Genomic DNA, 14,296 nt, shown 5'->3' with positions numbered 1-14,296 from the left:
CATAGTCAGCTGGGATAGGCTCCAGCTTGCCTGTGACCCTGTACAGGATAAGCAATTACAGATAATGGATGGATGGATGGACATAGAGACAGGGAAAGAATACAGGGCAAAGCCCCAATTGATTTTCAATCCCTTTGGCATACATTTTACACCGGATGCCCTTCTTGACCCAACCCTCCCCAATCTTTCCAGGCTTGGGACTGGCACTAAGTATGCACTGGCTTGTACAAACCCAGTGGCTGGGTATTTTATCCCATCTGCAGGTCTTTGAACCGTGGGGGAAACTGGAGCACCCAGAGGAAACATGCAAACTCGGGGACACGGGGAGAACATGCAAACTCCACACAGAAAGGCCCCCATCGGCCATGGGGTTCAAACCCGGAACCTTCTTGTTGTGAGGCAACGGCGCTAACCACTACACCACCATACCACCCTGAACATATTCATAACATTGTTTTTAAAGACACAATTTGAGTTAATGAGCTGTCTGACAGACTATTTGTGAGCCTGAGCAGAGGCTTGGATCATTTTTGTTGATCATCTGCTTGGTGACATTCACCTTGAGATTTTTTTTTTTAAACTGGAAAAAAAAAAGATAGCTGGTGAAAATGCGCTGAGGGCATTTGAGAGATGTTATGTTATATTCACTGGAACTGGGGACACAAGCAAACCGAGGTTAGAAGACTAATAGTTAATAAATATGTAAAGACTAAATAAAAAATGAATGCAATAGTATTTCATTTTCTAATATTTGCATATGTAAAATTTGCATGCTCAATCTTGTTGGGCCATATGGAGAGTAATTCCTCTACTATATTCACTCTGCTGACAGCGAGAAGACTTCAATAATGCAAACACAATTACACTTCCTTAACAGAAGGTTAAGGAATATTTGTGGAATAATTACATGGTACATTACCGGCCTGTCGGTGACAGATTTTTTTTTCTCAAAATATTCATTTATCGAAATATTTCCATTACACATTTTCATACATGAGGTTTACACCTAAAAAAATTTAATTTTCAAATCTACTCCTCAGGCAAATGGAGAAGGTGGATGAATGTCTGTCTGAGAGTGAATAAAACACTTTGAAACGTATGAATCTATTAGTATATGTTTAAGTTTCTCTGAACTTGCAAAAGAGCAGCACATACAGCATTACATTCCATATGCAGCCACATATATGGTATGTCAAGTGAAGGATGTTCAATGATAAATTCAATGTGTTTCAGTGATAAATGACATGACAGTTCTGATCCGGCTCACTTACTTTTGTGATCGCTCACGTGCTGGATGAGGAAGATTTGATTTAGCACATGTGGTGTGTTTGCTTCTTGGATAAATCGACTTGTTGTTTCATAAAGCTCTGAAGCTCTGTTTGCTTACACATGCTGAGTAAATAGATGCAGCTTATAGACACATGCTCACATGCTCTGTCCCACTTTTTATACTCTCACACACCAAAAAAATCTCCATTCTCTTACATGCGTATACTGCTTCTATAAGCGGTGTATGCTGCATCAGGCATCTTGCTCGCTCTCAAAACCTCTAGGGCACTTTTATAAAAATCAGACAAGTTGCAGTACAATGATGAAGAGGCTACATTACTGCCTGCTGCATTAGCACACGTGTGGTCATGTTTAGCTTGGCCGCCAGATCTACCCAGACACCAGCAGTCTCTCAGGGTTTGGAAACAACGGCTAGACTCAACAGCTAATTCATCAGTGTGGTGTGTTGTAGGCAGAGCTGGAGCACTTGAGCTTTAAAGGGGAATCTACACCGAGTTTACACAATTGCTCATAGTTTACTCATAAAGATACAAAATTATGCAAATTGTTTTCTACAAGAACTTTTGAACCAGAGATCCAAATCCATCATAAATGATCACAGCTCCATTACCTGATGCTAAATGATTTTGTATTGATTGTTCAGTGATGCAGTGATGCAATCTTGGCTTATAATGAAGAAGAAGAAGAAGAAGAAGCCTTTATTTGTCACATGTACACTCAAGCACAGTGAAATTCATCCTCTGCATTTAACCCATCTGAAACAGTGAACACACACAAGTGAGCAATAAGCATACACATACAGTATACCCAGAGCAGTGGGCAGCTATGCTACAGCACCCAGGGAACAATCAGGGGTTCGGTGCCTTGCTCAAAGGCGCTTCAGCCCAAGGCTGCCCCATGTTAACCTAACCACCTGTCTTTGGACTGTGGGGGAAATCGGAGCACCCGGATGAAACCCACACAGACACAGGGAGAACATGCAAACTCCACACAGAAAGGCCCCTGTCAGCCACTGGGCTTGAACCCGGAACCTTCTTGCTGTGAGGCAACAGTGCTAACCACTACACCACTATGCTGCATTTTGGTTATATTTCTATATTTCATTCATATCACACAAGCCTACCCTGCAAAAACAGCTCACGGAAGCACTAACTTACTATATTTAAAGCTAGATGGCCTTTCGATTTCATAAAATCTGTGAAATTTAGTTCCCTCTGAAATTTGGTCACTGTGATATATGTTTATTTCTGTAATATCTCACAAAATATCAAGCCATTCTGTAGCTGGGAAGTTATTTAATTTGAGGGGATTCCCGAGCAAATAATGTGTATGAAATCGCTCGCTTTGCACAATCAAGCAGACAGAGGAAGTCCGTGTGCGCATGCGCAGGTTTACCTTTGACCGTGCACTGACAGTTACATCATTCTTTTGCTAAACGAACAGCTGATCACACCGAGGTGCTCACTGACCGCCGATAATTATTAGTTTGGTCCTGCGTTTCCTTTCCTTCACAACACAATGTCTTTTCTTCTCGCTTTACGTTACTGTAGTCAGTCTTTCACGTTTCATTCGTACACTCACGTCCTCCCTTTTTCTCTCCTGTTTCAAATTTGTATCCCACAGTGCCTTGCACAAATGGGGAAAGCCCACCACGTGATGCATGACGTAGTATCTTGGTCATGGTGAAGCAGGAAAAAATTGCAGAGAAAATATAGGGCCACGTGGCCCTAAATTCATTAATTGTTCTATTTTAAAAAATAATAATAATAAAATTGGAAGTCTGCGATTTGAATTCAATAGCTTTCAGTCCACTAAACAAAAATAATTGGGTGTCAGGGAAAATTCTTTTTATGACCTACACTTGAAAAATCTGAAAGGCAGTCTACCTTTAACCTACTCACTGTGCAAAATGGCTGAGTACAAAGATTTCAGAGGTCGATTCTTTTCAAAATGTCCCAGAGATATATCAGTATTCAAGTAGAATATACAAAGAATTGCATCAGATTGATCAGCGAGAGAGAGAGAATCAGCTGGTGTAGAAGAAGAACACCTCTGGGATGGAATAGAGGAAATGGTTGGTGTAAAGTACTGTCTATATTGCCACAACTGACAATTCATACCTAAATAACTTAATAAAGATTCCATATGTCTGTAGATACACTGACTGCGTTGTACATCACTAAGTACACCCACACTGGAAACTTTGTCACTCCAGAGGGCTGTTTAATTGGAAAACAATACCAGCGATACACCATTACTGCCACATTAGGGGGTCTCACTAGCCAACTCAACTAGCTCCTACCTCCAGCATTACAAGCACTGCTCCTTGCACATGGCTCAGATAACCAAACAAATATGCTGGAGTCCTGTCTAACTGCCAAGGGCTCAAGTCAAGTCAGCTTTCCTGTCATATGTTTTCTGAATACTGAGTATATCAAAATAATGAAGTGTTTGTTACAGTAGCATGCTCTTATAGCTAACGGAGTGCACAATAATGTACAGAGACACCACCATGAGACAGGTGCATATATGTAGGGAAAGGGTGTTGCACAAGTTTGAGATTAAAAGAGTTAATTATGTAATATGATATTGAACAAACAAAGTAGTACAAGTAGTGATACAGAGGTATGAAGACGATACTTCATTGAACAGTGCAAAAAAGACACACGAGTGTTATCTTGCCACAGTGGTCATTATGTCATATACAGGAACTGTGTAGTTGACTATCTTGAACTTGTGTTTATTCTGGACCTTAATTGCTATGACAAACATACATGCATTACAAAGTCTAATTGATATTTTCAGGGATTAGGGTTCAATTGCTATCAGATTCCAGTGATGAATGTTTATTAAATGCTACATATGTTGAGTGAAGCTTGTGTTAGAGTTATGCTTTTGTTCCAACAGGCCTTAGCTCACCACCTGCAAACATCACGTCTTCAGCTGTGCCCAGCATCGTCACTCCAATTGTCAACGGCTTCACTGGCATCCCTCACCAGCCCAACGGTCACCCAGCAGTGGAAGCTGTGTATGCCAATGGCCTGCCCCCTTACTCTACCCAAAGCCCCACTGCTGCTGACACTCTGCAGCAGGCCTTCACTGGTGTGCAACAGTACACAGGTACAGCTCACACTATTCACCCCGGGTATTTTCCCCTCTCATAAACTATGAGGATAGTAATGGGCCAACTGTCTTTCATGCTGCCATATTTATTAATAGATAAATATTTGGCAATATTTAGTGAATATTCAGGGCAGAGGGGAAAGTTAAATGACACAGTAATGCTTTTAAACTATTGTTCATACAAACCAAGAGTTCTCCTGCACTTCTCCTCAATTCAAGTCCTGAATCTGGGAGATGGGTCAGCTAGGGCTTTTGGAAAACCCTTTTCAATGTCAAAGGCGAAATGAAGGCAATTTTTAATTATCAAAATTATATTTATCTCATTTTATTTAATATAGGAATGCATTTTTGATAGCTATTTTGTCACTGCTATAGCAAGTTATGAGTGTTTGAAATATGGTATGATATATATCAGTTCATATGTCAAAGCAATGGCCGTAAATGAAATTTGTTGAGACCTGGGCAAGACATTGTAGGACAGAAGTAAAATGTACAGTGGAAATCAAAGTGACCAACACCTGCTAACGTTGTCAAAAGACGCGCGCACCCTCCTTCAAATGCTGATGTAATCAAGCCGGAAGTTTTGTTTGTTTTGATAGCAATCAGGAAAGTTTGAAAAAAAGTAGGCAGTAATCGTCATTTAAACTCGTTTTTGCGCAATATTTCGTTTGGAAAACAGTTTTCAAAATGGCGGCACTGACACCTGGCTGACACTTCATGTTTCGAAGTCTCACACAAGTCTCATGAAGATCGCGCGGATAAGCGACGCCTGCCGTGTACCAAATGAACTAAATTCAACATGGTTAAAAACCGAATAGGCCAATAAGTATAATATTTAATTGCAATTAGTTGCCATTACGAGTAACGATATAAGGTTACTAAAACTGAAAACGTAATTGAATAACATGTTAATTAAGAAATAAAGACAGTTTAAAAATGACTTCAGTTCTCCTTTAAGGGTTGTAAAATATTGAGAACTTGCTTGTATTAGAGCAGGGGTATCAAATATAAGGCCCTCAGACCAGGAGAGGCCCAATAAAGGTTCTAATCTGGCCTAATGAATATAAGTAATCAAATTAAAACATCAGGCAACCAGAAAACTCAGCTACTGACAAAATTTGCCAATGTTCAATAATTCTTCATTAACAAACAAACAAACAAACATCCATCCATTATCTGTAACTGCTTATCCTGTGCAGGGTCACAGGCAAGCTGGAGCCTATCCCAGCTGACTATGGGTGAGAGACGGGATACACCCTGGACAAGTCGCTAGGTTATCACAGGGCTGACACACAGAGACAAACAACCATTCACACTCACATTCACACCTACGGTCAATTTAGAGCCACCAATTAGCCTAACCTGCATGTCTTTGGACTGTGGGGGAAACCGGAGCACCCGGAGGAAACCCACGCAGACATAGGGAGAACATGCAAACCCCACACAGAAAGGCGCCTGTCAGCCGCTGGGCTCAAACCCAGAACCTTCTTGCTGTGAGCCGACAGTGCTAACCACTACACCGTCAGCAAACAAGCAAAAACATATAATCTCTGTCAAGTCTGGTTCAGTTCTTGGTTCTAACACTACAAAACATAGAATAGTTCAAGGGGGTGAATACTTATTTAAGGCACTGTTGGTAAAACCATCATTTTGGAAATTTGGTAATGAATTGCAGCCTGTTCATCTGTTTATGGGACACTCCACCGAATGGGTGCCATTTGCTTGTTGTACCACTCCCAAATTAAGCTTAATTTGTTATATCTTTTCAACACTGATTATAATAACACACATATTTAACTATTCAAAATGTGTATTGGTCAACCTCAGGCTACGTTACAAGGTTTGGAAGTCAAAGATGGCTGCATTTTTTTTCAGTCCTGTTACCAAAACTCTGAAAGTAACATGACTGAGTTTTTAGCCTAGGATTAGCTAATACATGGAATTAAGCCACATGGCGTCATCGCTAATAGCATGACCACACTTAGCACATTCTAGTGATTTACCAAAAATCTGTATTTTTAAAATAAACAAATATCATCTAAGAAATAATTTAAGTAACAGGACAGTATGTTGACATTGACCTTATCAGTCAAAGTTAAAAAAAAATCATCAAATATACAGAAAAGTAAATGAGAGAACTAACTTTTGGTCTTCCCATGGACTTCAGAAGACACAACTGATGTAACTTCCTGTTGAGCATGTGATTTATGGAATGTTCCAAATTTGTCAGATGGGGTAATATTTTTGGGTAACAGGACTGAGTGAAAACCCAGGGACACGAATAAAATGTGTATTTTAACTAAGATATTGTGGATTTCTTATGAAAAAAATATATTTAAACCATGGATAGGATATGGAGTCACACAACAGTGCAAAAGAAATACTGTTTCTGAAGGATTTTAATCATAATATTTCATCGTTAAGTATAAAGTTAGAGTGCGGGGACGGGTAACGCATGCTATTTTTCAGTGTTTTAGGTAGATTTTATTAATCCTTACAATTATATATCTTAAATTTGAAATCAGATCAATGTGCGGGACATTCTGCGTAATAAGGAAATGTATTTTAAAGTACATTTTTATGTGCATTTATACATATAATTTTCTAGGGACGGAAATGGCACCGATTCGGTGGAATGGCTCTTATATGTTCAACCCATCTGCCCATTTGACATCACACTAAATGAGTTCGACTCCCTCCTGAGCTGTTTTCATATTTTAAGTGGAAACACACGTCATTTTTGGAATTTTGTATCTCCGGTCTAGTGTATTGCAAGACACTGAGCTCATTCTGTGATTTTCAAGAATGATGTTCAGTCTGTTCTGACACAGTGAAAGCATTTCACCAACAAGTCTATTCCATGATATACAGAAAACATCTGTCATGTTTAAACCGTTTTTCAATAATACGCATCATCGGTTGTAAAGCTGATCAACAGTATTACAATTCAATATTTTATGAGGACATGTTAATATATTTTTCACGCTGACCCTTCTGTTCGATGCTGTCTGACAGGGATCGTTGTGTTTTCAGCCTGCCTGAGCTCATTGCAGCCTTGTTTTTTGTTTCATAGCCATCTATCCGGCAACCACACTGACCCCTATTGGACAAAGCTTGCCACCACCACCGCAGGTCATTCAACAGCAGCAGCAGAGGGAAGGTGAGGGTGAGACACTATTCTTTCTGTAAACAAGTAACAAACATACACATAAGCACTAAGCAGAGGTGGAACAACATGTTAACCTCCGAAACCCCAAGGAACATGGTGTCACACTTCCACTCCTCACTTGTATAAGATCATAATTGCTTTGCTTGAGCTTGATTTCCATGAACAATAAGCATAAGGTTTTGGAAATATAAGGGGTATGAAGGGTTAATGTGCTGGAGTCTAAAACATTGTTCTAGAAAACATTATACTGAAGTATTTTCATTACCAGCATGATTTTTTTCTTGGTGTTTAATCCATAGTTCTCAGCTGCAGTACAGTGTAACCCACTTTTGTTGATTTCACTTTGAATCAGATTTGATTTGTAAAATCACCCAAAATCTATGGAGGTAAATCAGAGACTTTAAGTTTGGCATTGGAAAAACCCAAATTGATTAAACAACAACAACAACAACACTTAAAACTAGATCACTGGCATTGAAACATCCATCCATCCATCCATCCATTATCCGTTAGCCACTTAACCTGTGCAGGGTCGCAGGCAAGCTGGAGCCTATCCCAGCTGACTACGGGTGAAAGGCGGGGTACACCCTGGACAAGTCGCCAGGTCATCACAGGGCTGACACATAGACACAGACAACCATTCACACTCACATTCACACCTACGGTCAATTTAGAGTCACCAGTTAACCTAACCTGCATGTCTTTGGACTGTGGGGGAAACCGGAGCACCCGGAGGAAACCCACGCGGACACGGGGAGAACATGCAAACTCCACACAGAAAGGCCCTCGTCAGCCACTGGGCTCAAACCCAGAACCTTCTTGCTGTGAGGCAACAGTGCTAACCACTACGCCCTGGCATTGAAACACTTTTGTTGAAATTAACTTTGGGCACTGAAAAGAGTTCCACTGAACTAAAAGTCAGTCATTAAAATAATCCAAGCTTCCAAAAAAAGGAAACATAACAAACTTGATCTTTTTTGACCATAATTTTTTTTTTCTGTTACTTTTAATGTTGTTGTTTATGCTGATGTGCTTTTCAGTGACATTCTTATCTTTGGTTCTTCATGTCAGTCTTTTTCAGTGCCATTTATTTTATTATTTTTTTTAACATTGCGAGTCTTTTTTCAATGTCTCTACTTTTAAATGTCAACTTACTGTCTCTGTTTTTGGCATGGAGAGGGAGGGGTCTGTGGGGGAAGATGCAAGAAATATGTGTTACTTGCATATATTTAAATGAGGAAAAACATCACTGTCCCAGACCTAATGAGTCCAGCAAAGATTTTTCAAAAACTGATATAGATAAATAAATAAATTATATATGCATATATATATATATATATATATATATATATATATATATATATATATATATATAAAATGGATTTTCTTTATTTTTATTAATTGAAAGACGCTTCATGTCTTAAAGTAATGATGGATGTCGTTTCTCTTTACTTAGCTGAGTGCTTCTTGACATAATATGGATCATTGCAGTTGTGGAATAGGGATATTTACTGTATTTTTATTATTTACTGTTTACTGTTTGATCTCAAAGGCATTAAGAAGGCAAGAAATTGCACAAATTAACTTTCGACGAGGCACATCTGTTAATGAAAAGCATTCCAAAATGAGTAACCTGCATTTTATTTAATTTTCAAAAATGTCACGAAACACGTTATTTAGCCCTCTTTATGTTTCCACGTGTTTAAATAGTGGCCATGAAGAGTGCATATATACTTGTCCATGCACTTAGACTACTAGTCTCATTCTTTATAATGTTAGCTAGTTGATTTAAAATGAAGTGCATTTATTAGCTACATTAGTTACATTGGCTCGAGTCAGGTTGTAATGGAGCTGGAAGTAAAATACGTTTCATTGTGTCAGAATCCCTCATTGTCAGTGAGCGATATTGGCTGATCGTCAAGAACAATATCCAGGGTTAAAGCTGTTAGTTTTTCATTCATTTAGTGTTGTCTGGAGATGTTTTCTCATCTAGCTACAGCATTGATTGCTGCTGTATGCTTCAAGCAATGACCTCCTCGTGCTGAATTTTTATATTTAATATGTTTTATCAGGTTACTTGTATTGTACAAAGATGCTGTAGTTCCTCTTTATATTTTCACAGAGCAAAGTTGCTTTGATTGTCATCATGAAATACATCTAGATTGCTATCATTTTGTGTCGTCTGTTTATTAGGGTGACTACGTACACTAGGCTTATGTCACATGGTATCATATGGTGTCAGATGTTGGGATCGGAGCATTTTTTCTGAGTATAATTATGAGTAAATGAGCACCACACAAGTATCAGTTTTTAATCTAATGCTAATGTGTTTCTTCAGGCCCTGAGGGCTGCAACCTCTTCATCTACCATCTACCACAGGAGTTTGGCGATAATGAACTCATGCAGATGTTCCTGCCATTTGGGACAGTCATCTCCTCGAAGGTGTTCATGGACAGAGCCACCAACCAGAGCAAGTGCTTCGGTAAGTGTTCAAAAAGCACTTTCAGGTACCTGATGTGTGTGTGTGTGTGTGTGTGTGTGTGTGTGTGTGCGCGCGCGCGTGTGCATGCTAACACATTACATACAGTATATAAACAATCTAATATTATCCCCAATCAATCAATCAATCAATCAATCAATCAATCAATCAATCAATCAATCAATCAATCAATCAATCAATCAAAGTCCTTCCCAAGGCCAAAAGGCACACTGAGCCATGCCAATCTCCATTTCAGTAGCACTTGGCCTCTCACATATTACATAGCTAGGGTTACAGTGGGGGGCTGGTCCTTTGGTAACTGCAAGAGTTTGACTCTCTACTCACATCTGTATTGCGGCGTGCCTCACCAAATGGCAGTAGGTACCATTTTTATGATGATCAGACTACATTCTCCCAGTCGAGCGGCGGACGAGCAAAACCACTAGGCCAACTTGTGGTGTATTATCCCCTTTAGTCTATGTGAATCCTTCTTGTTCTTCTGAAACACCTTATAAAAAGGATCGTTTCTTCTTTCTGCACACAAAATCCAGTGAAGTCAAATTACTGGAGAAAGTTTCACCGAGACAAGAGATGTAAATTGCATACTAATCCAAGACCTGTGATAATTGTCTGTGAACCTTTCTTATTAATAATGAATACGAAAAGTGTGAATTTCAATGGGGGAAAGGAGCAGGTTATCTGAGGTTTCAAATTAACATTGAAGCAAGCAGTTTTTTTTTTTCAGAAATGAGGAGTGTTCATTTTATGAGCATTTGAATTTAAATGGATATCAATGGGGAGTCTGCAGTCACGCATACAAAGCTGTTTGTGTGAATAGCTCTATTGTGGAAAAGAAAAGCATAATAAAATAAAGATTTCTTGCAGTGCAACTTTACTGTATTGTGTCGACCCATAAACTAGTACATGACCATCCTGAAAAGCCTGGGTCATTATAGATCAGCATGTGGTGTCACCCCGGGGGACGTCTTGCCCCAGGCCACTATTCCTGCTGGCCTCCAGAGAGAGTTTAATTACAGCAGTGTATGAGAGGAAAAAGCTATCAGTAGTGTTGACTTATACAGTAGGTAATTAAAATGCAATGTCAGGTCAGAGGTGTGTGCACTCAGTGCTGTAATTAATCCTCTGAGGAACAACTGGACTGAGATTGCTAGAAATAAAGCTGTGATGTATACAGAGTCTCTGATTTGGCTTTTTGTCCCTTTCATAAACCTCGCCAAGGCTCATTTCTCATCACATGCATGCAATCATGAAAAAGGATGATCTGTGGTCTACTCAGAGGAACGCGAGGACAGTGGGAGAACTGGCTGTTTTTCATGGTTCAGCACCAGTTCTTCAGTGAGAGTGCATGCAGCAGCTGGAGCCACACTAAACTAGACTTTCTGGTCACTGGCTTTTGAGGTTCGGTTTTTAGAGCGTGACAGGGATGAGCTGGCATCTGCTATGACAAGTGTGTGTGATCCACTTACATTGACCTTTGGAAATAGTCGCTGCTTTTTCCTGCATATGCATAACATAAAGCTCTTAAAATGATTTCAGACGCTCGCTTGTGACTGACTGGTTCATGCAGGTCAGAACATTTAGGCTGCAAAATCTCGTTCATATCAGTCTCATTTTAATAAACTATTCTGAATAATAATTAGCTTAAAAATGTCACTGGACAACAGAAGAAGGCCAAAAAGCACCTACAGTTTAGGCCTTGTCAAGAAATTCATCAAGATGTTGAATGAATATTAACAGTAATGAAAATTTCAAATTAGCAGCGAGTCACATTATTGGTTGCATTTGAAGCAGGAAGTTGTACGTCCAGTAACAGTAATGATGTTAAAAAATAAATCAGACAATGCACAGCCAATTTAGTGATATCCCTGAAGTTGTGGTCTTGATCGATCTTGAAATAAAATCCTGAGTCTCTATGTCCAAGACCAAGACAAGACCAAGTAAAAATGTGGTTGATTCTGATACAAGGCCGAGACCTTCAAAAAGTGGTCTTGAGACCAGTCTCGAGTACTACAACACTAACACATGGTGCAGTACCAATGTACAGTGGTGCTTGAAAGTTTGCGAACCCTTTAGAATTGTCTATATTTCTGCATAAATATGACCTAAAACATCATCGGATTTTCACACAAGTCCTAAAAGTAGATAAAGAGAACCCAGTTAAACAAATGAGACAAAAATATTATACTTGGTCATTTATTTATTGAGGAAAATTATCCAATATTACATATCTGTGAGTGGCAAAAGTATGTGAACCTCTAGGATGAGCAGTTAATTTGAAGGTGAAATTAGAGTCAGGTGCTTTCAATCAATGGAATGGCAATCAGGTGCGAGTGGGCACCCTGTTTTATTTAAAGAACAGGGATCTATCAAAGTCTGATCTTCACAACACATGTTTGTGGAAGTATATCATGGCACGAACAAAGGAGGTTTCTGAGGACCTAAAAACCTTATCCCATCTGTGAAACATGGTGGTGGTAGTATCATGGTTTGGGCCTGTTTTGCTGCATCTGAGCCAGGATGGCTTGACATCATTTATGGAACAATGAATTCTGAATTATACCAGCGAATTCTAAAGGAAAATGTCAGGACATCTGTCCATGAACTGAATCTCAAGAGAAGGTGGGTCATGCAGCAAGACAACGACCCTAAGCACACAAGTTGTTCTCCCAAAGAATGGTTAAAGAAGAATAAAGTTAATGTTTTGGAATGGCCAAGTCAAAGTCCTGACCTTAATCCAATTGAAATGTTGTGGAAGGACCTGAAGCGAGCAGTTCATGTGAGGAAACCCACCAACATCCCAGAGTTGAAGCTGTTCTGTACGGAGGAATGGGCTAAAATTCCTCCAAGCCGGTGTGCAGGACTGATCAACAGTTACCAGAAACGTTTAGTTGCAGTTATTGCTGCACAAGGGGGTCACACCAGATACTGAAAGCAAAGGTTCACATACTTTTGCCACTCACAGATATGTAATATTGGATCATTTTCCTCAATAAATAAATGACCAAGTATAATATTTTTGTCTCATTTGTTTAACTGGGTTCTCTTTATCTACTTTTAGGACTTGTGTGAAAATCTGATGATGTTTTAGGTCATATTTATGCAGAAATATAGAAAATTCTAAAGGGTTCATAAACTTTCAAGCACCTCTGTAAATAGTGAGGGCAGTATCACACCATGTGATACTGTCTCCACAACTGACTAAACAAAATAACATTGTGTCAAAACTCACATCCATGTGTACAGTTCGACACAATTATTGAGTACTAACATTAAACGCTTTACCTTTTTTTTGGTTAGTGCTTGAAGTTTAAAAACCTCTCACATAGCCTTCAAACCTACTGAGAGTCCTGTTCTGTCTTGTGTATGTTTTCTGGATCTTATAGATTAGTAGTTTTCGATTTGAGATGCAGCAGAAAGTTTTAAGCCAGACAGAGTGACAGTGTTTAACGTTACTGTGCATGAAATCGATAAACATTTTAAGGGTTGACATGGAAACCTGTCGAAACAGGGATGTTTTGGTTGTCTGGTGGATGTCACTTGAATCCCCCAGATGTACATGAAGTACACTGGTGAGTATGTGAACAACGTGCACACAAAGTCACACCTCATGTATAAACCAGAAATAAAGGTTTTCCATTTATTTACTGCTGAATTATTTACCTCTGTCCACTCCCAAAGAAAAAAATGTCAGGATGATCACACATAATTCACACCAAAAGTGTGACATCTATTATGTCTCCTGGCCTCAATGAGTGAACGTGTCCTCATTTCTCCATCCTCTTTGTGCTTATTTTCAGGCTTTGTGAGCTTCGACAACCCAGCAAGTGCACAGGCCGCCATCCAGGCCATGAACGGCTTTCAGATTGGCATGAAAAGGTTGAAAGTGCAGTTAAAACGGCCGAAGGATGCCAGCCGCCCCTACTGACACAGCCCCAACACACATGGAGCTCTCTGCTACAACACAGGTCTCATACTCACTCACTCACACACACACACACACACACACACACACACACACACACACACACACACCATAACCCAGCATTAATCTGGTCAAGGGCAGGTAATAAGAAAAGGAATTGGGGATGTAGGTCACAAATGTTGTTTTTTTTCCCCTCAAACCTTCTAAGTGAACATTTGACAGCTTTTTTTAAACAGAAGTTTGATTTATAGGCTGACTGAAGGCGATAAAGAAAATGTTCCCTACTCAAAAT

General features: G+C 39.5%; 1 protein-coding gene across 36 annotated transcripts in view; it reads left to right on the top strand.

Annotated features, from left to right (window-relative positions):
- The window catches only part of celf5a (cugbp, Elav-like family member 5a), a 355,737-nt gene extending 341,730 nt beyond the window's left edge, over positions 1-14,007 (top strand). For 8 of the 36 annotated variants that reach the window (XM_060941421.1, XM_060941415.1, XM_060941419.1 and 5 more), the window contains 4 exons: positions 4,205-4,410; positions 7,487-7,573; positions 9,921-10,003; positions 13,879-14,007. In XM_060941421.1, coding sequence (XP_060797404.1) covers positions 4,205-4,410; positions 7,487-7,573; positions 9,921-10,003; positions 13,879-14,007 — 505 coding nt within the window. Of the gene's footprint in view, positions 1-2,179; positions 2,190-4,197; positions 4,418-7,486; positions 7,580-9,920; positions 10,065-13,878 lie in introns of those variants that run through there. The other 28 variants (XM_060941425.1, XM_060941418.1, XM_060941424.1 and 25 more) reach the window with 9 other exon arrangements.
- The last annotated feature ends 289 nt before the right edge of the window (positions 14,008-14,296 follow it).

The sequence above is a fragment of the Neoarius graeffei genome, chromosome 15, assembly GCF_027579695.1.
Source record: "Neoarius graeffei isolate fNeoGra1 chromosome 15, fNeoGra1.pri, whole genome shotgun sequence".
Lineage (NCBI taxonomy): Eukaryota > Metazoa > Chordata > Actinopteri > Siluriformes > Ariidae > Neoarius > Neoarius graeffei.
This window is presented reverse-complemented; position numbering and strand designations above follow the sequence as displayed.